Source organism: Thermobia domestica, chromosome 2 (assembly GCF_964235325.1).
Source record: "Thermobia domestica chromosome 2, izTheDome1.hap1.1, whole genome shotgun sequence".
Taxonomy (NCBI): domain Eukaryota; kingdom Metazoa; phylum Arthropoda; class Insecta; order Zygentoma; family Lepismatidae; genus Thermobia; species Thermobia domestica.
Window position 1 is genome coordinate 24,390,450 of NC_137455.1, and position 25,184 is coordinate 24,415,633.

The 25,184-nt window shown below is 35.8% G+C and overlaps 1 protein-coding gene across 3 annotated transcripts in view; it reads left to right on the forward strand.

The window, feature by feature from the left end:
* Positions 1-22,860, forward strand: part of LOC145671258 (glutamate-gated chloride channel-like) — a 186,589-nt gene extending 163,729 nt beyond the window's left edge. For all 3 annotated transcript variants that reach the window (XM_081740201.1, XM_081740191.1, XM_081740181.1), the window contains exons 7-9: positions 4,663-4,797; positions 16,979-17,367; positions 20,756-22,860. In XM_081740201.1, the coding sequence (XP_081596327.1) occupies positions 4,663-4,797; positions 16,979-17,367; positions 20,756-21,007 (776 nt within the window). In that variant the 3' untranslated portion in view covers positions 21,008-22,860. The remainder of the gene's footprint in view (positions 1-4,662; positions 4,798-16,978; positions 17,368-20,755) is intronic.
* The last annotated feature ends 2,324 nt before the right edge of the window (positions 22,861-25,184 follow it).

Consider the following 25,184-nt stretch of genomic DNA (forward strand, 5'->3'; position numbering starts at 1 on the left):
AAATATTTATATTTATTAAGCCTTCTTTCCAGAGGCGGTTCTAGAATTTAGAAACTGAGGGGGAGGGGGCAAACTATGATAGGTATATCATGAATTTACTATACACATTCAAAAATATATAAATAATGGCTTAAATTATTTGTCAGTCAAATTAGGGGGAGGCCTAATCCCCCCCGGGCCCGGACTAGATCTGCCACTGTCTTTCTCTTAAGTTGGGCGGTAATATTCTGGCAAAAGTTTTCTAGTTTTTCATTGTTACCAGTTTAAGCTTTGATGTTCATTTGTACATAAAGTATTTTTCCTTTGTTTGTAATTGTGTTGTGTTTGTTGTGGCATAGTTTTTAATTGGCTCTTTTGTTGTGTCTTCTCCTTTCTGGTCTAGTTCATCTAGATTCCTTTCTTCTTCAATTTGTGGGTAATTTTGTTTTATTCTAGAGCTTCTTTCAACTTATTTTTTTCCGGGTTATATAAAAGTGTCTCTCTTTTCCTTGTTTGTCTTTATTTTGTATATTTCTTTTATTGTATCAACCACGTCATCCTCGCTGACCGTAGTCGCATCTAAAACTTAGCAGTTTTTTTTTATTATTTATTAAATTACTCATCCTTGTTGAATTTGCTTTGATTTTGGGTTTAGCGTCTCTTTCAACAGCGAGGCTATACGAGACGTGGGCCTACAGTTTAACGTGGAATCTGAACCACATGAGCTTCAGCCGGGAATCGAACACGGATCTCTCACGCCAAAGGCACGTACGCTTACCGCTTAGCCAAGAAGGAGCTCTCAGTCTTGTTGAAGCTGATCTATATTTGATTCCTTCCCCAGCCTATTTCTATATGTTAAGGGTTTTCCTTCTTCATTTACTATAAATATATCATTGTTCTTGCTAGATATTAGAAACCTACAATAAGTAACATCTAATGAAATGTGTTAGTATAGTATTTCTTTTCACCTCAGAAGCACTAGTTGTTTCATCTTAGCTTTCGGCCTGCTTTACACTATACGTTAAATAATGTTTAATTGAAAGCTTAATTGTTTATATTATACATTTTTTAAAACAAAATTCCCCACCAAACACTCCAAACTTTACATCATATTTTTATGCAGTTGTTCAACGAATTTGTTATATTTAATAATCCCACAACTAGCGATATCTATTAGCGATAGGCAGGCTAATGATGGCAACCGTATCAGCATCTATTAGCAACAGGCAGGCTAGTAATAGCAAACGTAGCGAGATCTATTAGCGACAGGCATACTAATGATGGCAAACGTAGCGACAGACATGCTAATGTTGGCTAACGTAGCGAGATCTTTTAGCGAAGCAGACTAATAATAGCAAATGCAGCAACATCTATTAGCGACAGACAGGCTAATGATAGGAAACGTAGGACATCTATCAGCAATAGGCAGGCTATAACATTTCAGAATTGTATGACACATAGATTGGGATGTTTCTCTTTTTTCATTTTAAATTAGGATATAAAAATGGTCGAATATTTTATTTTGACCATTAAATAAGATACATTACCCACGCCTTACCCGCATTGCATTACCGCCTCTCGTGAAATCAGCGAAGAAAAACAGTGCCGAGTTTGGTCAGACGAAAGATGAATGATCTTTCGCTCTCACCAGATGGTGTTCGCAGTGCGTCGTTGACCCAACATCCTGAGGACAATTGAGGTCCTACTTGAAATTAAAAAGAAGGGAACTCCGGTTTAGAAAGCCAACATTTTGGCTGACCACACATCAGTTAAAGGCAGAGTACCACAAGCTGCCTGGTAGTCATAAGAGCTATTTTGCCATGAGCAGGGGCAAAAGTGGATCTGAAAAGGTAGTGGACGGTAGGTAGCGACATGACGTCACCGCATTCCCCCTGCCTATCTTTGCCCATTGTAATTTTTTAGGAACTGGGGGATGCCGTACATATTTTTTCGAGGTGGGGGACGGCGTTCCCCGCCTTCCCCCGCACTTTTACCCCTTGCCATGAGGTTAGTTTTTAATAAAAGACAAAAAGTAACTTTATTGGCTACTATGCATGAATATAGCAGAAATACAGCTAGTAAATCTCCATAGAGTGTTTACATCCTTAGCATGATTAATGTGAGTGTTGTGTTAAAGCACGGTCTCCATTAAGCTTGGATTCGTCTGCTTCGGCAGCAGTATTGCCAATCTAGCAATTTTATGGCCAAATCTGAAATTTTCAAATACGGAGTAGCTATAGCTGTTAGCTGATCGAACTTTGACAAATTCTGCATTCATAACTGCCAATTTCTACCTACAGATAGTTGAAAAACTTTTTCAATACGAATATCTTTAAAAAATATGTTTAGAAACTAAACAAAATATGACTTTCTATGTTACTAATCCTTCTACGTGCAGTACTAAGTATTTATCTAGTTTGCCACATCATAATACGTCTTTATTTTTACCTTACTTAGAAACTTGGAAATCGCGCAAAAATGATGAAAAACGACGAGGAGTTTTCGAAATGTGGGCGTAGAGAGGAATAGAGAGAATTAGCTCGGTTGAGCGGAAAACGAATGTGAGGGTGCTAAAAATGGCGAGGGAGAAAAGAACACTTTTAGATGTTATTAAGAAGAGGAAGAGAAACTGGATGGGACATTGGTTAAGAATAAACTGTATTATGAGGGAAGTGCTAGAGAATATGGTGGCAGGAAAGAGAAGGAGGATGCAAAGGAGACTATAATTAATGGGCGATATCAAAACAGAAAAATCGTACGTGTAGACGAAGGGATTAGCGAAGACCGTGGAGCATGGATGCTTCTCAGTTGCAGCAAGTGACTTTCCTAGAATGGCAGAACACTTATGATGATGATAGCTCATTTCAATCCTAATTTAATTTTGCGATTGAGTATTTGCATTATGTTTCTTGGATACAATTGTGTTGTTTTAGTGCTGCATTTTATCGAAAAGGTGTCATCTATTTAAGATAGAATTACTTAAGATAGTAAAATACAAGAAAAGCATTCTAGATAAATTAGAAGGGAAGAAAATAATTTAAAAGACTGTTAGTACTTCTACTCAATGAGAGTGAGAAACGTACTGTAAACATAATACTTCAAATGTGAATGATAAAAGCGTTTGATTTGAGAATATCTGGAAAATGATTGTATTATGTTGCAATATGTTTTAAAAGTCAATGCAGCATGTTTCAAAAGTCAATGCACTAGAGACAGAAAATAGTTTGCTCACTTCATTTTAAATCCTGTTTACTGTAAAAAAAAAAAAAAAAAGTGATAAATGTAATTTTACAAAAGTTTGGCCATTTTTAGTCACTTGTATTCGTCATTAAGTGGCGGATAAGCCTGGGGCCGGGGGTCTCGGCTTTAATTTTTTTTGAGTGGAAAAGATAATTTAAGCCATTACTTTAATATTTTTGGAAGTTTATAAACTAAACTTATCATAACTTGGGTTCTTCCCCCCCCCCCCCAGTTTTTATCTTCTAGATCCGTCTCTGTTAGATACTTTGTGAAGGCACCTGTTGGGAAACACTGCTTGGCAGCTCCAAGTTAGAAGTCATTTCGTGAATTCGTGTTTGTGTCTGAAAATGGCTATTTTGAAAGCAGTGCAGTACAAAGGTCAGAAGATCAACTTCCTTGTGAGATTTTAAAAAGTTTGCCAACTGGAACCAGTAACAAACCACTGTCCAAACTTTAATTTCTTCGATGGCTGTGTAAACGAAGGATCAGGGAAAGTTTTTTGTGGGGACGGGGACTAACAATTTTTTGTATACCAAAATGGATAGTATTATTACTTGGTCTACATTACAATACCAAAAAGAAAAAAAGAAAGAAAAGAAAAAGAAAAGAAAAGACGAAAACATAATATGACCGTTGGGTGTAAACGAAGCGTCAGAGGAAGTTTTTTTTTGGCGGAGACCAACAATTTTTTGTATACCAAAAAGGATAGTATTATTACTTGATCTACATTACAATATATAAAAAAAGGAAAAGCAGAAGAAAAGAAAAGACGAAAACATAATATGACCGTTAGTTTCCGGAGCCTTATTTCGGCAGTATGTCTCATTAAAATTTGAGAGAGTGTAGTAATATCGCATGTCACATGGCAATATATATATATATATATATATATATATATATATATATATATATATATATATATATATATATATATATAGAGAGAGAGAGAGAGAGAGAGAGATAGTCTTCATTGCTATTCGGCGTGGAGTATGGGGAACGTGTCTGACTGACAACCATACGATCCGTCTTCAAATCTCATCAGTATTAGCACTTAGTTAGGGAGATGCAAAACGTCATTTTATGGTAAATGTTAAAAGTAAACAGTACTAATTTAATTAAATCTTGAATTAACCCGTCAACGCCCAATGTCACTTACAGGTTACATTAATTTAAAGGTGTCTTCTTCTTTGTACAATACGTCGACTTCGAAACTTGTTTTGTGTGGTGATGCAACATACATAGGTAAGTAGCTGGTGCTACTGTGGTTCACTAGGACCCATTGATGGACGATTGGTGAACAAGAAGACGCCTTTCAAGTAGTGTCATCTGCAGGTGACGCTGTACGTTGACAGGTTAAACGACAGTAAACGACATTACACATTTAGTAACTATAACTCTCTGTGTCTACATACTGTTATTAATGAATTGTAATTTCTCTGACAGATGCTCATACGACGGAAGACCAAATACTTATGTGGAAGAAAGAGAACCCGGTGCAGTCTGTAAAGAATCTAGACCTCAACCCATTCATAATGCAAGGGTTTGGAATCGATTACTGCAATTCGAAGACAAGCACAGGTTAGTTATAGCTTTAATAACATTCACAATACATTGAAAGGACATAATTGAAAATGCAATGCATTTGTATCATTCATTTTTATCTCAGTTATATTCCAAGAAAGAAATACTGGCATATGTAAAGGGTGTCCCAAAAACAACACAACTTTTGAAATACCCACCATTTCTGTTTTAGTAATTTGGCAGCACTGAATGTTGCACGATTTTCATCTGTTGTCATAGTCATGGAGCGCCGAAGGCATATTTTCGAAATACACTCAGCCCTATTCAGAAAGGCATTGTAAGCGAGTTACGTTTGGCAACATCGCACGGAAACAAATGAATGCTAAATTTATTCTAACCCGTTCCTACTACTACTACTACTACTAATACTACTACTTTTACTACTACTACTACTACTTTTACTATGGATCTGCATAGTAGAAGGGCAAACTTATTTTAATGAAAGAAGTTTAACGAAAATTTTAAAAAAATAATCGTTAAATCTCTTTTGAATATTATTTTTAATCTTATTTTAACGAAAGAAGTGTTATAAAAAAATTTAAAAATAATAAAAAAAGCTTTCCTTGGGTAGGGCTTGAACCCACGCCAACAACGATTTTCCTTACTAGTATGTTGCGCTAGCTCACTCGGGTACTTTTTTTTTTCATTTGGTTACATTACAGGAACTTATAACATCTCAGTGCATATATTCATTATACAAGATTCGTAAGTATTGAGCAAAATATTTGTTTTCGCACTGTACAGAAAATCTTTTACAAGCATTTTTCAGAAAAATAATGTAATCAAACATATTGCCACACGGATACGTATCCATGATATAGAAAAGTGATTGTCCAATTAGCCAGGTGACAGTATTGTGTTTTGTGATCGGAAAGAAACGATATTCTGGAAACAGTATATACTGAGGTTCAAACACAGTCGCATGTAAACGGCAGATGACACTTAACATTCGTGTTAACGTTCTCCAGATATCAGGTGATTGAGCACAGAATTGCAGTCTGTGTTCAATCGTATCAGGTTGAGCACACTGTTGACATATATCCGTTTGTAGTATTCCAATACGTTTTAATTTAACATTAGTAGGAACAAGCTCATTCACAATCATATACCAGGTACTCCTTACCTGCGTTGACAGAGTGACATTGTGCACATTATGCCATATCATCTTCCAGTTTTTTGTGGGAAACTTTTGCTGAACGTGCGGAACCATTTCGTTGTACAGAGGTGCAAGTAAGTACTGACCCAGAATTTTGACATTGAAATAATTGGTGGGATCCAAGAGAGGTAGATACGACCAACCTTGTACGCATTCTTTAATATACATAGGGGCGTCTTTGAGGGATTCCATATTAGGGGGGTTGGGTGCTGGAAATGAGACCATCCAGCACGAAAGCCACTGATGTGTAATACTGTCAGGAAATTGATATTGCTTATAATTATTGGTTAAGAAAAACGCCTTACATTTCTCACGTATCGAAATCAGCTCTAAGCCCCCTTGTTTCCAAGGTAGAATAAGGGTATTACGTGTGACACGAAAATAAAGTCCTGCCCAAATAAACCAACCAATAACAGAATGAAGTTTTCGAAGATATAGGTCCGATATCGGATATATGTGAGCGTAATACCATAATTTTGCACACAAATAACTATTTACATACCAAATACGTTGGATAAGGTCTAATTTGCGTAATTTTTGTTGGAGACACAGCCCGCGCACAGTATTCAGTAATGGATCCCAAATTCTTTCATAATGGATACTGTCACTATTCGAAAATGTAACACCCAATATTTTAACTTGATCTACCACTTCAATAGTTGAGAAGGGCTCTGGAATGCCATCCATTTTCCAGTTATGAAATGTCAACACTTTTGTTTTACAGAAATTCATACGTTCACCACTAATATCACTGAATTGTCGTAATTGGGCAATAATATAGTGAAACTGTTGTAATGTCGTGCAACTAATATTCACATCATCAGCATAGGCCGTGACGGAGAGATTTTGCAGGTCGTGAAGCGGAGGTTGTATATACGCAGCCAACTTATATAAGAGAGGTTCAAGAGCAAGCCCAAAAAGAAACATGGACATTGGACATCCTTGACGAACTCCGCAGTTCAGTGAAATGGGCTGACTGAGAAAACCATTTATCTGCAGTCGAGCTGTCGCCGTGCTATACAGTTGCTGTATGATGTTAAGGAAGCTAAGCGGAAATTTATATGCACTGAGTACTGCAAAAAGATAATCATGTGATAAGCGATCAAAGGCATTTTGAAAGTCCAATGATATAAGACAGGCCGGTTTCCTAGCAAAAAGAAAGTATCCTACTACATCTCGGATCTTCGTAAGTGCATAATACACATTCTTTTCTTTATTGAGCGCTGCTTGAAACGGACTAATTTTATCAGCAAAGAGATTGCGCAGACGCTGCACTAAAAGTTTGGTGAACAATTTTAAGTCGGTATTTAACAAAGTTATAGGCCGATAGTGTGTTTCATCTGTGACGTCTGCAGATTTTGGAAGAAATATCACGTGACCCTCATTTTGTAGAAAGTTCGGAGATCGTAATAGTTCATTATAGAGGGCAAGCATGTCCTTTCCGACTATGTCCCAATACTTTTGATAGAATGCATACGATAATCCATCTGCCCCAGGACTGGAATCACGATTACACTGAGCCAGCGTCCTACTTATTTCCTCTTCTGTGATGGGCGACATTAAGCACTGTCGCTCCCTGTCCGACAGGACGGGAAGGGGGAGATTCAGGTATTGCTGGTATCCATCTTGAGGTGCGTCATGTTTGGCGTACAAGTTCCTATAGTGATCGAAAAATACCTGCTGTATCTCGGGGAGGGATGTGATCGTTCGATTATCATGCTTTATTACGTCAATAACACAACTTTTGAAAATACCCACCATTTCTGTTTTAGTAATTTGGCAGCACTGAATGTTGCACGATTTTCATCTGTTGTCATAGTCATGGAGCGCCGAAGGCATATTTTCGAAATACACTCAGCCCTATTCAGAAAGGCATTGTAAGCGAGTTACGTTTGGCAACATCGCACGGAAACAAATGAATGCTAAATTCATTCTAACCCGTTCCTACTACTACTACTACTACTAATACTACTACTTTTACTACTACTACTACTACTTTTACTATGGATCTGCATAGTAGAAGGGCAAACTTATTTTAATGAAAGAAGTTTAACGAAAATTTTAAAAAAATAATCGTTAAATCTCTTTTGAATATTATTTTTAATCTTATTTTAACGAAAGAAGTGTTATAAAAAAATTTAAAAATAATAAAAAAAGCTTTCCTTGGGTAGGGCTTGAACCCACGCCAACAACGATTTTCCTTACTAGTATGTTGCGCTAGCTCACTCGGGTACGAGGGCTGACAGGATCTGACGTTTACTTTGTGCTATATGTAGGTGATGTGTTGTCACCAACAGGATCGAGATATAGACGTCATTTATTTTTTCCTACATTGTTGCCAAGCGTAACCCCTTTCACAATGCCTTATGGCCTGAGTTCAATGTATTTCGAAAATACGCGCACCGAATAGCGCATGATCGTCATCTGTTTGTTTTCTGTACGGGTAGGAATGGAGGCGACTCATTCGGGAGAGTAATGCTCCCGAAAGTGTTTTTTTTTTCTCACGCTACTCTAGCCAGCTGTTTTAAGTTAGTCACAAAATTTATATCATGGAGTACAAGGGCAAGACAATAAAGAATAGAAAAAAGCTAATTTATTTTTTTAAAAAAATAAATAATAACTTTAGTTTGTCAGCAAACACTGTGGCTCAAAGAGTATATGATATTACAAAAATATATTAACTCAAATTGTCTGACAAAAATCGACATTTAGAGTAGTTTTCTGTTACTACTGGATGAGTCAATAAATATATTAAATACTGCTCAAGTGTTAGTTTTTATTCGAGGGATAAATAAAAATTATGAACTGTATGAAGAGTTTCTTGATATTCATAGCATTCATGGCATAACCACTGGAGAAGATATTTCAAAAAGAGTTGAAAAAGATGTTGCGGAAAATAATATTCAATGGGGAAAAAATAAAGTGTATCCCTACTGATGGTGGCAAAAACATGTGTGAAACAAAACAATGGTATCGTTCCTCTCTTATCAAAGGCCGTAGAAAATGACTGTGGTTCAAAACAATGAATCGCACATTACAGCATTCATTAGCCAGAGCGTTTGTAGTCCTCCATGTTTTCTCGTCCGATCTTGAAATGCCCATGCCAACGGAAAACCTGGGCTCTTGATAGGGTTTAGTTCTCTGAAGCGGTTGTTTCAAGCTTGAAGCAAAATTTAATGGCGTATCTTTGATTCTATCAGAGCTCGGAAGCGACTGATCCGGGTAGCTCTGGTTAGTTAAGATCAGGGTTGCCACACTCGAGACTCGCGATGATGCCAAAACACGGGCCTGAATTATGCTAGATTTTTGCAAATTATGCCAGATTTTCAAATTATCTTTCCGTACTAATTTTAAAGACCTCCCCTGTTATATATACATACATATATATAGTGATGGGTAAATTCCCGGGAAGATATTTTTCGGGAATATTCCCGGGAAGATTCCCAAAATGGGAATTTAACCGGGAATTTATGTTCAATCAGAAAGAAAATTGCATTCTATTACTATATTATGATTTCAAAGTTGAATTAATTTTTATATCACAGCATATTATTACTGTTGTCCACAGAGCATTCTTTAAAATGTATAATCTGAACGGTACTTCTGTCACTTTATTAACACTTTATTATATTTAGAAAGTACGCATAAATGTATATTTATTTACAATATATTCTATCAATTAAATATATGTGAAAAAATCATTTAGTAAATTATATAGTAACAGTTTAAATTTATATGTAGGTGGATTTGCTCAACTTGACTCTATTACTGATATTATAAACACATTAAATTTATAAATGTTATAAACCAATTAGATTGGGTAAATGCTGGAAGATACATGTCTCACCAATTTATCAACATTTACACATACATATTTATGTTCTCAAAATTTGCAAGATACTTACTTATCTTTATATTTTAGCACGTAACATTGCCATACACGACCTTTCATTCTACCTATTTCTCGAAATTCCATACGTTAATTCACATGTAAAAGAAGTCCGAGTACTTCTGAAATTCGAGTCAGGGAGAGGAGACAGCCCTACGTCTATTACTAATAGTGGTTCAGGGTTTATTAATAGTACTTCATCTCTATTTCTACATAATTCTAAGTTACTTTACAAAATGGTTTCTTTTCATCATTTATAAATTAACTAACTAACAAACTAACTCTATGGCCTATGGAACCCGGAGGTTCAATGCCGCGTTCACAAAAGCTCTCCACTGACTTCTATCCTTAGCTAATTGGATCCAGTTCCTACTTTGTATTCCTATCTCTGCGAGATCCATCTTAACATTGTCCTCCTCTGCGCCTAGGTCTTCCTAATGGTCGTTTTCCGATTGGTCTTCCAGTCAAGACTTTGAAAGCGTTTCTACTTTCTTCCATTCTAGCTACATGACCCGCCCACCTAAGCCTCCTAGACTTGACGACCCTAACAATGTTGGGTAAACCATATAAATTATGTAATTTATAAATTAATACTTTGCTAATGTTGGCTGTTTTTTTTAGCATTGGAGGCTAGCTTTTGCACCTACTTTTTTGCTATATTCTATTCCGATGCATTTGTTTTTTGGTTTCATGCGTGAAATTACGTTACAAGCATTAAAATCAGACAGCGTTGCAGAGCGAGCGTTAGCGAGTAAAAGCTGGTTAGAGCCCCGCATGCCATGTTGTTTTCTATCTTCGTTACAAACAATTCATTTTCTTTTCTCACATAAATCACTTTCACTTTCCGTTTTGTATAAATCCCCTACTGCCCTAAATAATGTGCTCGATACTTTCTTGACAACTTAAACATCACTATCAACTCATTTCTTCCATAAATCGTCCTACTTTTGCTAGTTTTGGCCCCCAATTCTAAACAATTACCTTACTTTTTAGTGCAAATGGAAATGGAACTTAAAAAATCATATTATTAGTTATATAAAGTAAAGTCAAATATTTTAAATTTTTTAACCTCCAAATTCTTTAAAACCTAGAAGTAAATCATAATATATTAAAATAAAGTAATCAGTCATATGGTTCTTATAATTTGGGAGATAAAGTCAAGAAATGGAAATAAATTCCTTCCCGGGAATTTATAGGCCAGGGAAAAACCGGGAATATTCCCATTTTTTAAATTCCTTCCCACCGGGAATATTCCCACTGCCCATCGGGGGCGCGGTGGCTCAGTGGTAGAGCGTTCACCTCTGGTGCTTGGGGTCCCGGGTTCGATCCCAGCCCCCGCCAAGTGAACTTTGTGGTGGACAAACACCGTGCTCTGGGTTTTCTCGGGGTACTCCCGTTTCCTCCCACTTTCTTCATTCCACCATTTCACTCATCTCTCATTATCACCGTCTCCTTTAGCCTAACCGGCATAACCGTGGGACGTAAAACTTACAGATTTCATTTCATTTTTCCCACTGCCCATCACTACATATATATATACCTTCCCTAAGTATCCCAGAAATAAGGTTCCTGGAGGACCCGTTTCTCAAAAAAAAAAAAAAAAATGCCTTGTTAACAGCCTGGCAGCCTGGGGAAACATTTGTGGAAACCTCAGACAACAACAACTTTGTCGAAACAACAACAAAAAATCCCCTTTAGCGGTCGAATTAAAAACAAAATGTTATCCTCAGCTTAATATTCACTGAGAATATTTTTATAAAATTTGATGGGTAAATCAGTAGACTTTGAATACATCCACATCGTATCCACTGAGTTGCGAAATAGTGTACCTCCAGACATGGGCGCCCGAAGAAAATTTTCTAGGGGAGCATCTCCATTGTTGCTATATTATGTCTGGTGCTTTGCTATATTAAGTATACATTTTCGTGAGTCAGGGGGGCATTCTTATTAGACACGGAGATTACTGAACAAAATAAAATAAAAGCATCTAATTCGAATTTCTTTCATCCCTCAGTCCAACCCGAGACTGAAACATAAGAGATGGACTTTGTTTTTAAACAACGTAACGTGCCTTGCGAAGGCTTCACGTTGTGAAGATTATATTAGTGAAAGTTATAGAAATGGAATTTTACAATTTAATATACATATTACTAAATGTTGAGCTCCCTGTTGCTATGTGGTTAGAGTATGCGTCTTTTGTGAACGGAGTGTGATTCCCGGTAGGAGCTCATGTGTTTCAAATCCTACGTTAAGCTGTAAAATGAAAGCAGAAGAAGTCATTTCATATTATCTTCCTTACATAAAATAATTCATGGTGCAATAGATTCAGAATATTTGTTATCAGAAATAAAAATTCGCGTCCCACATAGAGCAACGAGACCCCATAATGACATATTCCATCTTTCAGCGCAAAGGACTAATGCATTAGATGTATCGCCTGTCAGAAAAATGTGTATATTGTATAATAAGATGTGAAAGAACACCCAGATATAGATATTTTAAGTTACAAACAAAATTTTCATTCTACATAAATTTGTTGTATCCTATATATCGTGCTATTTGTATTTTAACGTATATTTGCTTTCATATTATTATTTTATTATATGTGTATCTTAGAGTGTATTATAATAGAATTGAGGTCATATTAGTATGTTATTATATGCGTATTTTAAAGTGTATTAAATACACTTTGCAATAAGGCAAAACTGTAATTAGGCATTTACCTGTTGTTTTTCCGAAATAAATAAATAAATAAGTTTGCGTCTTGTAGAGCTTTGCTCATTAGAGCGACGCTACACTATAATCTAATTTAATATCACTAAATATTTAAAAAAAAAAATAATAATGACTTACCGAGATGACGTGAAATGACAGCCCTCAAATCTATTTTATATTTTCACTTAATCTAGTGGATATTAATATAACAATTACAAGGCACACCTATAAATACTCAGAAACAAGCACATACACACGTACACGTACATAAATATGAACCCTTCAAATCTGTTTACATCTGGTGGACTTTCTCTACATCAAACACTGTTATCCTCAAACAAACTTCCTCATCATCTTCCCATGTATCTGCATTATCTGATTCATCTACAGATTTGTCATTTGCACGCATCATTGCTTTTAGCATTCTCAGGGAAGGTTCAGGGTTCTTTCTTCATTTAAAGAATCGGTTCTCTGTATTGGAAAGAGAATCAGCGGAGGAAGGGGGAATTTATATTTTATGAATGGATAACATTTTAAGAAATGCCGCTTCCGACACAGCACTGAAGCATTTCTTTTAGCGGTTTATTACTAGTGGTCCCCTGACGCTCATACCCCCTAACCTCTATTTCTGTTCTCCAGAGGGAAGAATGAAATTATGCTAGATTTGGCCAAGATGCTAAAGTCAAGATGCTAGATGCTAAATGCGTATGAATTGTGTTAGATCTAGCACCAAGATGCTAGATATGGCTTCACTGGTTAAGATACACCACCAGCAATCCCGCTCGTGGTAGTCGCACTGTTGACGACTAGAGTGCCGTGCGGTGGTCAGTCTCATTACTTTCCGAACAAACTCTGTACTCACATTAATTCCTTTGGAGAGAAATCGTTTTGTTTCAATCCCAATTAAAAAGAAAAAAGATGTTTCACGCATTTTAATACATACCAAATAGTCAGTCAGAAGACTGACCCCATTTCCGGTAGATCTTGCAATGGAAGCTCTTTGGGTGATAGATGAATTTTATCTGAAATATTTATTACTCGATATGAAACAACTGAAATAAATGAGGTTGATATGTGATTTCTGTTTGAGACATTTATAATTAGATACGTGTCAGAAAGTAGAAAGAAGTTGAAACAAAGAAGAGCGAGAAGCAAAGAAGTATTTTGACTTTGAGAAAGGAGGCAAAATCACTTGAGAGAACAGAAATATATTGGAACATGCCCAAGAAGCTGGCTAAGCTTTCTCGAAGAAGATTTAAAAAAATCAACTCTGTGGTGAACCATGGACTTGCAGGAGTATGATAATTTTTCATTCTAGATATGAGTAGTAGGATGTTATTACCATGCAACATTTAATCCTCTTTCGCTCCACTCAGGCTCTGCAATAAAAATACGTTAATAAGGTAAGCATGAATATATAAAAATATTTTTCTGATGTTGCAACTTATCTGGATATTTGTTGTGTTCCTGATTTGGTTAGTAATATTTACTGGAGGTACCTTATTTAGTATTGCCAGTTGAAAATAGTAATACGTATTGAGATATGTATGATGGCATAATTTCCAGGGAATTTTTCCCACCTTTCAATCTATTAGTCATGAAGTGAAGTAAATCGAGAGCAATGTACAAGTCCAACATTCGAAAATCTATATAATCACTATGTTTGTGACTCTAAATCTCATGACCCGCCAGACCGATCTCGATCAAATTTGTAACATGGATGAGGTTCGAGGCTGGGCTGGTTTTAGACTATTTACTTTGATGGTAGAACTGAGGGCATGGGGAAGGGGGTATAAAAAATTAATAAAACTTAATAACTCCTGAACCACTCGACCGATCTTGATCAGAGTTTCAATATAGATGAGGTTCAGACCTGGAATCGTTTTTATGATTTAAATTTGACGGAGCAACGTAAGAGAGGAGAAGGAGGGGGATATATATATATATATATATAAATCAATTTATATAAGACTGAAAGTGACTATTTTTGTAACTTAATAACTCTTGAACTATCCGATCGATCTCAATCAAATTTTCAAGATACATGAGGTTCGGTTCTGGAAATATTTTTGTAATTTCACTTCAACGGTAGATCCTAGGGGAGGGGGAGGAAAGGGAGACGTATAAATAAAAAACTAATAAAACCTAATAACTTTTGAAGCACCCGACCAATCTCGATCAAATTTTCAACTATATGAGGGTCGGGCTTTGGGTGTCTTTTTATCGTTCCACTTTAACAAGCCAGGGATGGGGAGGAGAAGGAGATTACACATATGTAAAAAAAAATAAATAAAAATGACTGCCTTTGTGACTTCATCACTCTTGAACTACCCGATCGATCTCAATCAAATTTTCAATATTCAAGGGTTTAGGGGCAGGAATTACTTTAGGCTATTCACTTTGTCGATGCAACGTAGGAGAGAGAAAAAGAAATTTAAAAATGATCAAAAATACCTATACTAGTGTTGAATCCATAGTTTTCGGGGTCGATGAGAGAAACAGTGACACTTCTGATGCTGTTTCAATCCAAGTTCAGCCCTGATAGTTGGGGAGGGGGAGGGTACAACGTAGGGGAGGGGGATAAACATTTAAAAATGATCGAAAATGACTAATATTAGTGTTGAATCCATAGTTTTAGGAGTAGCTGAGATTAACAGTAAAAATTCTGACGCTGTGTGCCGCAGCACGGTGACGGCATATATATTAATGATCAAAAATGACCAATATTAGTGTCTAATCCATAGTTTTCGGGATCATTCAGATGAACAGTGACATTTCCGATCCGGTTTAAATCCAAATTCAGCCCCGCCACTTGGGGGAGAGGAAGAGAGATATATAAAAATGATGGAGAGGGAGAAAAAGATATATAAAAATTACTATCAGTGTCGAATTTATAGTTTTCTGGGTCTCTCAGATGAACAATGATACTTTCGATTCCGTTTAAATCCAAATTCAACCCCGCAACTTGGAGGAGGGAGAGGAAAAGATATGTAAAAATTATCGAAAATGACCGATATTAGTGCTGAATCCACATTTTTTGGGGGTCGTTAAGATGAACGGTGACATACAAAGATGTGCATTTAAATTATTTATTGCAACCCAGCGGAGCGGATAATATATGGTAGTAGATACTAAAATTAATATCAGGTTTCTACGAAGCCTAACGGTTAGAAGATTCGCCACTAGACTGCGTAAGATCGCAAACTCGAATTCTGCGTAAAACAATGGCAGATTGATACCTTAGTAGTATTTCAGATGTCAAGGTTCTTGTCCTTGATGACCTCGTTGTTGCATAATGATGTACAACAAAGAATCACAATTTTTGTAATTCGAAATGAAATAAAATGAAATGTTCAAGTTTTACAACCCACGATTATGCCAGCTAGGCTAAAGAGGCTGGTGATGATGAGAAATGAATGAAATGGCGGAATGAAGAAAGTGGGAGGAAACGGCAGAACCCCGAGAAAACCCACGCACATGTTGTTTCTTCACCACAAAGCTTACTTGCCGCGAGCTGGAATCGTAACAAGGACTTCATGTACCAAAGATGAACGCTCTACCACTGTGTTACCCCCAGTTTTTGAAATCTGTAGTACACAGAAAAATCCGTTATCCGGACAGCGATATGTTGTACAAATATACGATATCCATATGTTTACAAAGGAAATCTGTTCGGAGCATACGTTATCCATATACTACACTAGTACTGCCTTTTACCTGCTTAGTACGCAGGATGTCTGACATCTAACAGTCTTCCGTACATTATATACGTATACGTATGTTACATATGTCAACGTTATATACACTCAACTGCGTGTGAGATCCTTACTGTTCTTTATTTCATACGGAAAGTACGTGTAAATGGAACACTTATACGGAAAGTACTTATAGATGGAACACTTATACGGAAAGTACTTATAAATGGAACACTTATACGGAAAGTACTTATAGATGGAACACTTATACGGAAAGTACTTATAGATGGAACACTTATACGGAAAGTATTATGTGTTTTTAGTTATACGTTTGCTGTAGGATGTTACACATAGTCGTTACGTTAAGTCTAAAAACTACAGGATTTACATATGTAACCTACGTTTATACGTACGCCACATATGTTTTTTCCCTTTGTGTAAGTACTATCATTTAACATTCTGTGATATCTTCATTGTTTGAAAGTTCTTTTAAAAATGGATGTTTCTTACCTTTGAAAAGATATGTAATAAACTTTTCCTTGAGAGACTAACATAACACCACTGCAAAATCTTCGATTTTTCGAAGTCTTTAGTGTAAGATTAGTGTCAAAATATGCTACTAATTAAAGCTTTTGAAACTGAGATGGTTTTCAAGTTTTTCTTTTTACACCAGTCTACATAGGAGACCTTAATAATACGATTATCTTTTTCTTCTATTTCTAGGAGAGTACAGCTGTCTTCGAGCAGATTTCCTCTTCAAGCGCGTAGTGAAGAACTACCTATTCCATTTATATCTTCCTCTGGGACTATTGGCCATCGTATCTTGGATCGTGTTCTGGTTGGAATACCATGCAACCAGCACTCGCATCATCATTGCTGTTATCGTGTTCTTGTCGACAGTGTTTGAAAGCTCGCGAGTGACTGCCGCGTCGCCTGCGTCCGGAGATGCCAAGGCCATCGACTCGTGGTCCAACTGGATGCTACTTTTCGTCTTCGCTTCTCTCGTGGAAGCCGTGGTAGTGATTCTTGTGAGCGGTAAGAAGAGTAACACCAATCAGAAGAATAGGAATCGTGGTATTGAGGTTGAAGACGGCAATAACACTGTTGCAATGGTAAGTAGCTGTTCTTTTTACTATTCGATTGTCGTCCCCGCAATATTATACTTCATGTCCTTTTAACTACTTCACTTTTACCAAATGTCTTTGGTGCACTAGATATGGTGGAACGATATTGAAAGCTTTACAGTAGTTCTGGTTCCACTTTAAACAGTAGGTATCGCTCCTGTATAGCCTCGCTGCTGACAGAAGGCGTAAATACAAATAAATCCAATCCAATATTTTACCGAAACTTATATTTCGATTCACCGAAGATTGTTGGAGCAAAGGTTTGTGACATAACGTGTACAAACATCCAAGCAAATTTCCATTGCAAACACAGATTTCCAAACCTGCGAGCTCGGATCTAAGCTCAATAAATGAACTTCAGTCCCTGTTAACACGAGTCCTGTCAGTGAATAAAGAATCAGAACTCGAGTCCACGTGCAAGATCCATTGAGAATAATGTGCGCCCGGGCCCTTAGTGAGCGCGAACTCAATGAGATTTATGAGCGCGATATCGAATTTTTGCAAGTCCCATTAAGAATAGTGAGCATGAGCCCAATGAGATTTATGAGCGCGATATCGAATTGGTGCAAGTCTCATTGAGAACAGTGAACCTGAACCCTTAATGAGCGCAAGCCCAGTGAAAGTTATGAACTTGGAATCGAGTTAGTGCATTGAGAACAGTGACCGCGAGCCCAATAAGATTTATGAACGCGAAATAGTATTACTGCAAGAAGTTCCATTGAGAATAGTGAGTATGAACCCCATGAGATTTGCGATTGCGAGCCCAATGAGGTTTATGAGCGCGAAGTCGAGTTAGTGCAAAAGGTCACATTAAGAATAGTGAGCACGAGCCCAATGAGGTTCATGAACGCGAAATCGAATTAGTACAAGTTCCATTGAGAATAGTGAGCGCGAGGCCAATGAACTTTATGAGCACAATATGGAGTTAGTGCAAGTTCCATTGAGAGAGCGAGCCTGAAATCGAGTGAGTGTGAGCTCGAGATAGCGTGAGCGTCACTAAGGTTAGTGAGCTCGAACCTCGTCGAGTATAGTGAACATGAGCTCACACGAGCCCTGATTCCATAATGAGCCACTTCCGATTGGTATGCATTTGCCTATAGTTTGTAATTTACAATCTAAATTCGTGTAAAAGTGCGTAATCGTTCCAGTGCTGGGTGAAACAATTCCCATTCATGTCCAACTTGAAATACCATCAATAGGGCATCTAGTTTTCTGCCCTTCGTTGTTCGGCCTTTAGTTACGCATCGCAGTTTTTCCAGATGTGAGAATCTAGAGGTGGAATGGTCTTCTCAGCTTACTGAATTTTGTCCATCAAACTTGCTAATGCTATTAGTTGCAGTTTCTTCGTTTATTTATTTATTTCAGTATCCTGGCAGATTATCTCGCACTTGCCACGTGCCAGGAACTAACATATTCGATATCTGCTTGTTTCTAGTAGAATAACAAAGAACATGCGGGACCTTGGAACTAGAAATAGGTTTTGCCCAGAATTGAGGGCAGCGTGATTAGTGGAAATGTCCAAAAGCCATTTTCCGTTTGTTTTTCTGTTTCTGTGCTGCGCACTCGGCTACTGCGTGTTCCTTAGAAGACTAACGTGCTTGTAAGATCTGGGAACTATTTTGAAATTTTCTTTAGACAGGCTAACACGAGATTTGAGAGGTAGTGTCTCAAACATCTTTCTGTATCTGCGTTACGTAATCTAGTGACGGCCTGTGAGGGAGGTCACGTCTGGTGATATTAGAATTTTGTTGCTACAAGCTAAGAGCAGAAACCTCAGCTAGTGTCTAATGCTTGTATACAGTAAATTAGGACAATATGTCATCTTTCTTTGCTTAAGCTATAACGATAAAATTGTGGTTTTAGACGATAGGACTTACCTCATAAACCGTCACTGCTTGATCGATTCATTAATATGTCCTTGGGGCAGCAGAGTGGTTATATGTGGACGAGACCAATAGTTTAAAGCTTAATCAAAACCCTTGTAGTGTGTTCCATACTCTTCTACCGGGAATCGAACCCGAGACTTTCAGTATCAGCCTTAGACTAGGGAGGAAGTTATTAATATCAGCAATTGCAATACCCAGCATGTACGATATACTGGATAGAAGTTTACTGAAATGTCACTAACTATTGTTTATAGTGTGTAGAAAGTTTTCTCCTGGAAAACCGAAAAATGTGTTCTTAAAAAAAGGAGAAGTATGTGTAAGAATTCGATTGTCTTTATTTGCATTTTGATATATTTCAGAGAATATAATTACATCTCTACAACGTTATTGATATTGTGTACTCAATCCATCTCTTTTAGCACATTGTTTTATATGGGGAATTATTTTCTAGTCTAGTTTGGAATGAATTTGCATTTCAATTGTTATAATTTGTCCTTAAAATATATTAAAATGTCCCTTACTTTGTGAAAATTAAATTTAGTTACATCCTTAATAACCAAACAATAGCTTTAATAGTATTAAATTTATATAAAGAATGCAAATTCAATTGAGAAAAGGAACGGCCATTTAGCTATTCCTGGAGAACAAGTCAGTACAAACCAAACCATTAAAATTCAGTTCATTTCAAAGAAAATCGGAAGAATAATTCCCTACGTACTCAGTACTATTAAGTTGTACCGAATACTACTATCTCGTATTACAGATCCATTAATAATTTACGAAAATTGCAAATAAGATAGAAATAAAAGAGAAGAAATTGATAGTAAAAAGACAGAAGTAAACCAGGAATCGATATTGAAAGATAGAAATAAACGAGAGGAAATTGATAGTGAAAGGATAGAAATAAACGAGAGGAAATTGATAGTGAAAAGATAGAAATAAATGAAAAGAAATTGATATGAAAAGATAGAAATAAACAAGAAAAATTGGTAGTGACAGGATAGGACATTTGTCTCATTACATTTTTATTTTCCACGATATTATCCTCTCCCTTTGGTACCTAATAATTTGCCTGTTATTTGTTGTTTCTTATATTGAACCACCATTCTCTTTTGTCTCTCCGTTTAATACTAAAATTTTTTCCTTACACATTTCTACCAAAATCGGAATTAAGCTCCTGTACAAAGTTAAATTATGAATACATATGGCTCTGGGTTCAATTCCTGGTAGGATTACAGATTGTTTTAGTGTTATGTCTTTATTGTGAAGTAATTTAGAAGCACCTGGAACTAAGAGCACCTTGATAACTTTGACCTAGAAAGCCTTATGTCGGAGTCATGACCTATTTTGAACCCAACAAAAAGCTAATCAGTCCCTGTACATTTTACATTATTGTTAGGTTGAGGAATATATTAATTTGTCTCGCATGTTTCTTGATACTTGTTGACACATACGTATTCGTGTTTTTTTATTATTATTATTATTTCCAGAAACCTTTGGTAGAAACGGACGGGAGCGACTCCAAAATAGAACAGGATGTGAAAGCCGGAGATGACGACATTCCCCCTAACCTTGTGAAACAGTGGCTTTCACAGTTCCCAACCGCCGGCCAGAAGATCGACGTTGTTTCTCGCATACTGTTTCCCATAGCATTTGTCATCTTCAACATCACGTACTGGGCAACGTATGCAGACTATGAAGGAATTCAGACCCTCAACTCTTTCGTCAAAATTCCCTATTAAACAAATAAACAAACAAAACTCGTAATAACGAGAAGAGACAGGAACAAAACAACCCTTAAAAGCTCAACTTTACATTGTTTCCTTGGCGAGTGGGCATTTTTTAATCGCTTAACAAACACTGGAATGAGATAAAGGAAAAGAGACTAATCTAGAATAAAGATAGGTTGGTGAATGATTTACTTACTATATTACCAGTTAAACACTGTAACAAGACAATACTGATAAAACCCCGTATTATATTGTTTTGTTTGAGATTTATTATCACTGGATAACAGAACAAAAAAATACGTAACAAGACAATATTGATAAAAACACGGTATTATATTGTTTCGTTTGAGATTTATTATCACTGGATAAGAGAACAAAAACTACGTAACAAAACAAAACTGATAAAAACCTGGTATTATATTGTTTTGTTTGAGATTTATTATCGCTGGGTTAGAGAAAAAAAAATGTAACAAGACAATACTGACAAAGCTCGATATTGTTTTGTTGGATATTTATTATCGCTGGATGAGAGAAAAAACATTTGAGACTTTGTTTTTCATTATTTTTTAGAGTGTTAGTTTACGACTAAAACAAATCTCGTAGTAACGGAAGTTGTTTCTTTAATACTTTGCCTACACATCTTGATTTATTGGATTTCCTTGACTCATATATATATTTTTTTCTCGTCGAAAGAGATACTTCATAATAGGTGATAATCATGGGCGCCCGAAGAAAGTTTTCTAGGGGGGGGTATCTTCTTGGTGGCTATATTACATTCGGTATTTGTTATTTGTATTAAGAAAATTTTAAGAAATTTAAATTGTTTCTGTTCGGGCGCCCATAGTGATTGGAGAACGTAACTTAATGATAACAAACATCGTATTTTAACAGACCAACGTAACAATTATGGCAGCCATATTTGTTTATTGTTTAGCTAATACTATTGCAAAAACGACTAATGTGTATATATATATTATTGCACTTTCATTAACAATGGAAACAGGACATGTAAATAATGGTAAAAGAAAGAAGAGCAAGGTTTAATAAAATTAGAACATCGAGGAAATTACAAACAAGTTTTAATTATTAATTTCTCAGATTCTTTTACCATAAATAAGGAAAATTTAATTATTTATTTTGCTAACAATATGGGATTCAAATGTTATATTTTTGCAAAAAAAGTTATGCAAAAAGTTGCCACTGAAATCATTAATTGCGTTGTTGGAAAACATATTTTCTTCGGCAATTGAGGATAAAAAAAATGGAATTGAAATATTGAAATATACTGTAGATGAAGCTAAAATATAACAAAATGTACAACCAATGTATTCATGAGAAAAACAATTTTTGAAAAAAAAGAAAGAAATAGAATATTAATTTAAAAAATATTTTTTTGTTTTCACAACAAATTTTCACACAACTTTTGTCATTATCATAATTTTAATTGTGCTTTTAAAAAATCATTATAAAACAATGAATAGGTTATTGTAAAACGTTTTTATCAAGTTTTCTCCTTACATTCTCATCATGTAAATATTTAAAAGCATTTCGCTGTTTCACGTAATATACATGAATTTTTTTGCTTCATTTTTGTTTTTCATGTTTGTAAAAAAAAAAATATGATTTTAACTTCTAATATCTTGTTTTACGTATTCTTTTTTACGTGTGCTATCTATTTGTTTCCTCGTTTAGTGTTTTTCAGTGATCTTTTATTTTGCCCGTTTACTGTTAACAAGATTTTGCCATTATGGTATGAAGAACAAGTGCATTATTTATGTACCGCATAAGTTTCAATTAATAGAACTGATGTTTTGCATTACATTGTATAGACATGTTTTGGAATGCAATAAAGTCCTTATGAGTAATTGTTTACTACATTAATGGACATGTTACACAAAGATAACTACAAAAATGTTTTGTAAATATTAAAATTTCAGTAGAAAAAATATTATTATATGCTTACAGTGTTATTTTGTTAATTTTTAGTATTTGCCAACCTTTCTCGTCAGAGTATAAACTAGTTAAACGATATTTAATCCTTTAATCCATCTTGTACAGAGGCGTTATTTAGGGAAGGCAGAGGGCAATTGCCCCTTGCTGAGTTTGGGAAACACATTGTTTTTAATAAATCGTATACTCATGTACCAAATTTAAAATGATAGTACTCATCTTGTATCATATCTCCAACAATATTCTTTCTAACACTATTCAAGTCTCGTTTATTTGTTGTGCCCATACTGAGTGGTATCGCTGATTTGACACATTCAGTTGATCACAATAATGTTTAAAATTGTCCTCACTATTTGGGGCCACGGTAACTCAGTGGTAGAGAATACACTTCTGGTGCATGGGGTCCATGGTTCAATCCCAGCTCGGGCCAGATGAGCTTAATGGTGTACAAACACCGTGTGTGTGGTATTTCTCCGGGTTTACCCGTTTCCTCCCACTCTCTTCATTCCAGCATGTCATTCATTTTTCATCACCACCGTCTCCTTTTAGCCCAGCCGGCATAACAATGACGGACGATAAAACTTCAAGATTTCATTACGTTTCATTTCTCCTCACTACGAAAGTTGACAGAGTTGTGTCTGGCAAGTCTTTACACGTGTTTGAAGTTTCATTTTTAATCTTGATTGATACAAGAAAAAAATCATGCATTGAAGGGTCAATTATTATTTAATTATATCTGATAAATAGCTTAATCATATCTACGTAGAATACTGTGAAATACAAGTATGAATATAGAGGATGTCCATCAAACTTCATAATATTTAATGTATGTCTTTCATAAAAGCTGGTAGACACACTTTATTCTGTATTTTCAGTATCTATATCTATATCTATATCTATATCTATATCTATATCTATATCTATATCTATATCTATATCTATATCTATATCTATGTCTATATCTATATCAATGTATACTACTGTACATACATAGATAAAACATATAAGAGGTTTGAGAATCACATTCTTGAGTTTAACGTCCCACGTTATGCGCGTTTGGCTAAGGGAGATGGATGATTAGGACCAGTAATTGATGATGGAATAATTGGTGGAATGAGAAAGTGGAAGAAAACGGGAATACCCAGAGAAAACCCACAATTACAACATTGTCCACTTACTGGACTAGGGATCGAACCAGGGACCTCAACTACCAAAGGTAAGCGCTTTACCAGTGAGCCACCGTGCCCTCCAATATCAGAAGTTTGATAATTTTTAAGGCTTATATGTGTATACACTCGTTGCGTAAAGAAGATATTTCAGCGCTGGAATACTTCCTTATATCTAGAAACCTTGACTCAATGAAAGGTGTGAAGTTCTTAGAAGCAATGCGAGGAATAATACAGGTTTGGCTATAACTTCATCCATATTGCCTCTGGAACTATTTTTACTTAAATAATTAATACTTTTCTGACCAGAGTACATACTTATTTATTGAAATTAAAATAAGTCGTAACAGTTTCAGCAAATTAACGATATCTTCATCAGACGTTAATTTTAATAAATAAGTATGTACTCTGGTCAGAAAAGTATTAATTATTTAAGGCTTGGTTGATGTGAAATGCAAACATCTAATCTGATTATGATGAAAACATGGCAACATTGCAAAAGTATAATGTTGACACTAATTCAATAATATTCCATTTATTTAATATGTAGATATGTGTAACGCAGAGAGAACTCAGAGAGAAAATACTGGAAGTGTTTTTTTTTTTTTTAAATTAATGAAATTAAAAAAAAAGAACCATTCATTTTAGTGAAAGAAAACTGCCACTGATTATAGTAAATAAAATTAGATAAAGTTCTAATACGCAAATCTCAGAAGTTCTTTCTTATTTCAAATGCGCCTTTAAATATATAAAAATCCAACAACTCTAAAGAAAATTAATTATTCCTTCCACCAACTAGCTACTGAACAGCTTCCTCTTGTCTATATGATTAGCGTACACGATATTAGTGCCGGAGATCTGGGTTTGATTCCCGGCGGAAGCTCACGTGGTTCGGATCTCGTCTTAAGCTCTAGATTCACACCTCATACAGCCTTGCTGCTGAAAAGAACCTAAATTCAATCCCAATTTGATCTAATTAGCTACATACTAGAAATGTTGCTAATCCCTAACGATATAAAATATATATTAATACAGTAACACATGTGATTTGTAACACCAGTTCAAGTGACACT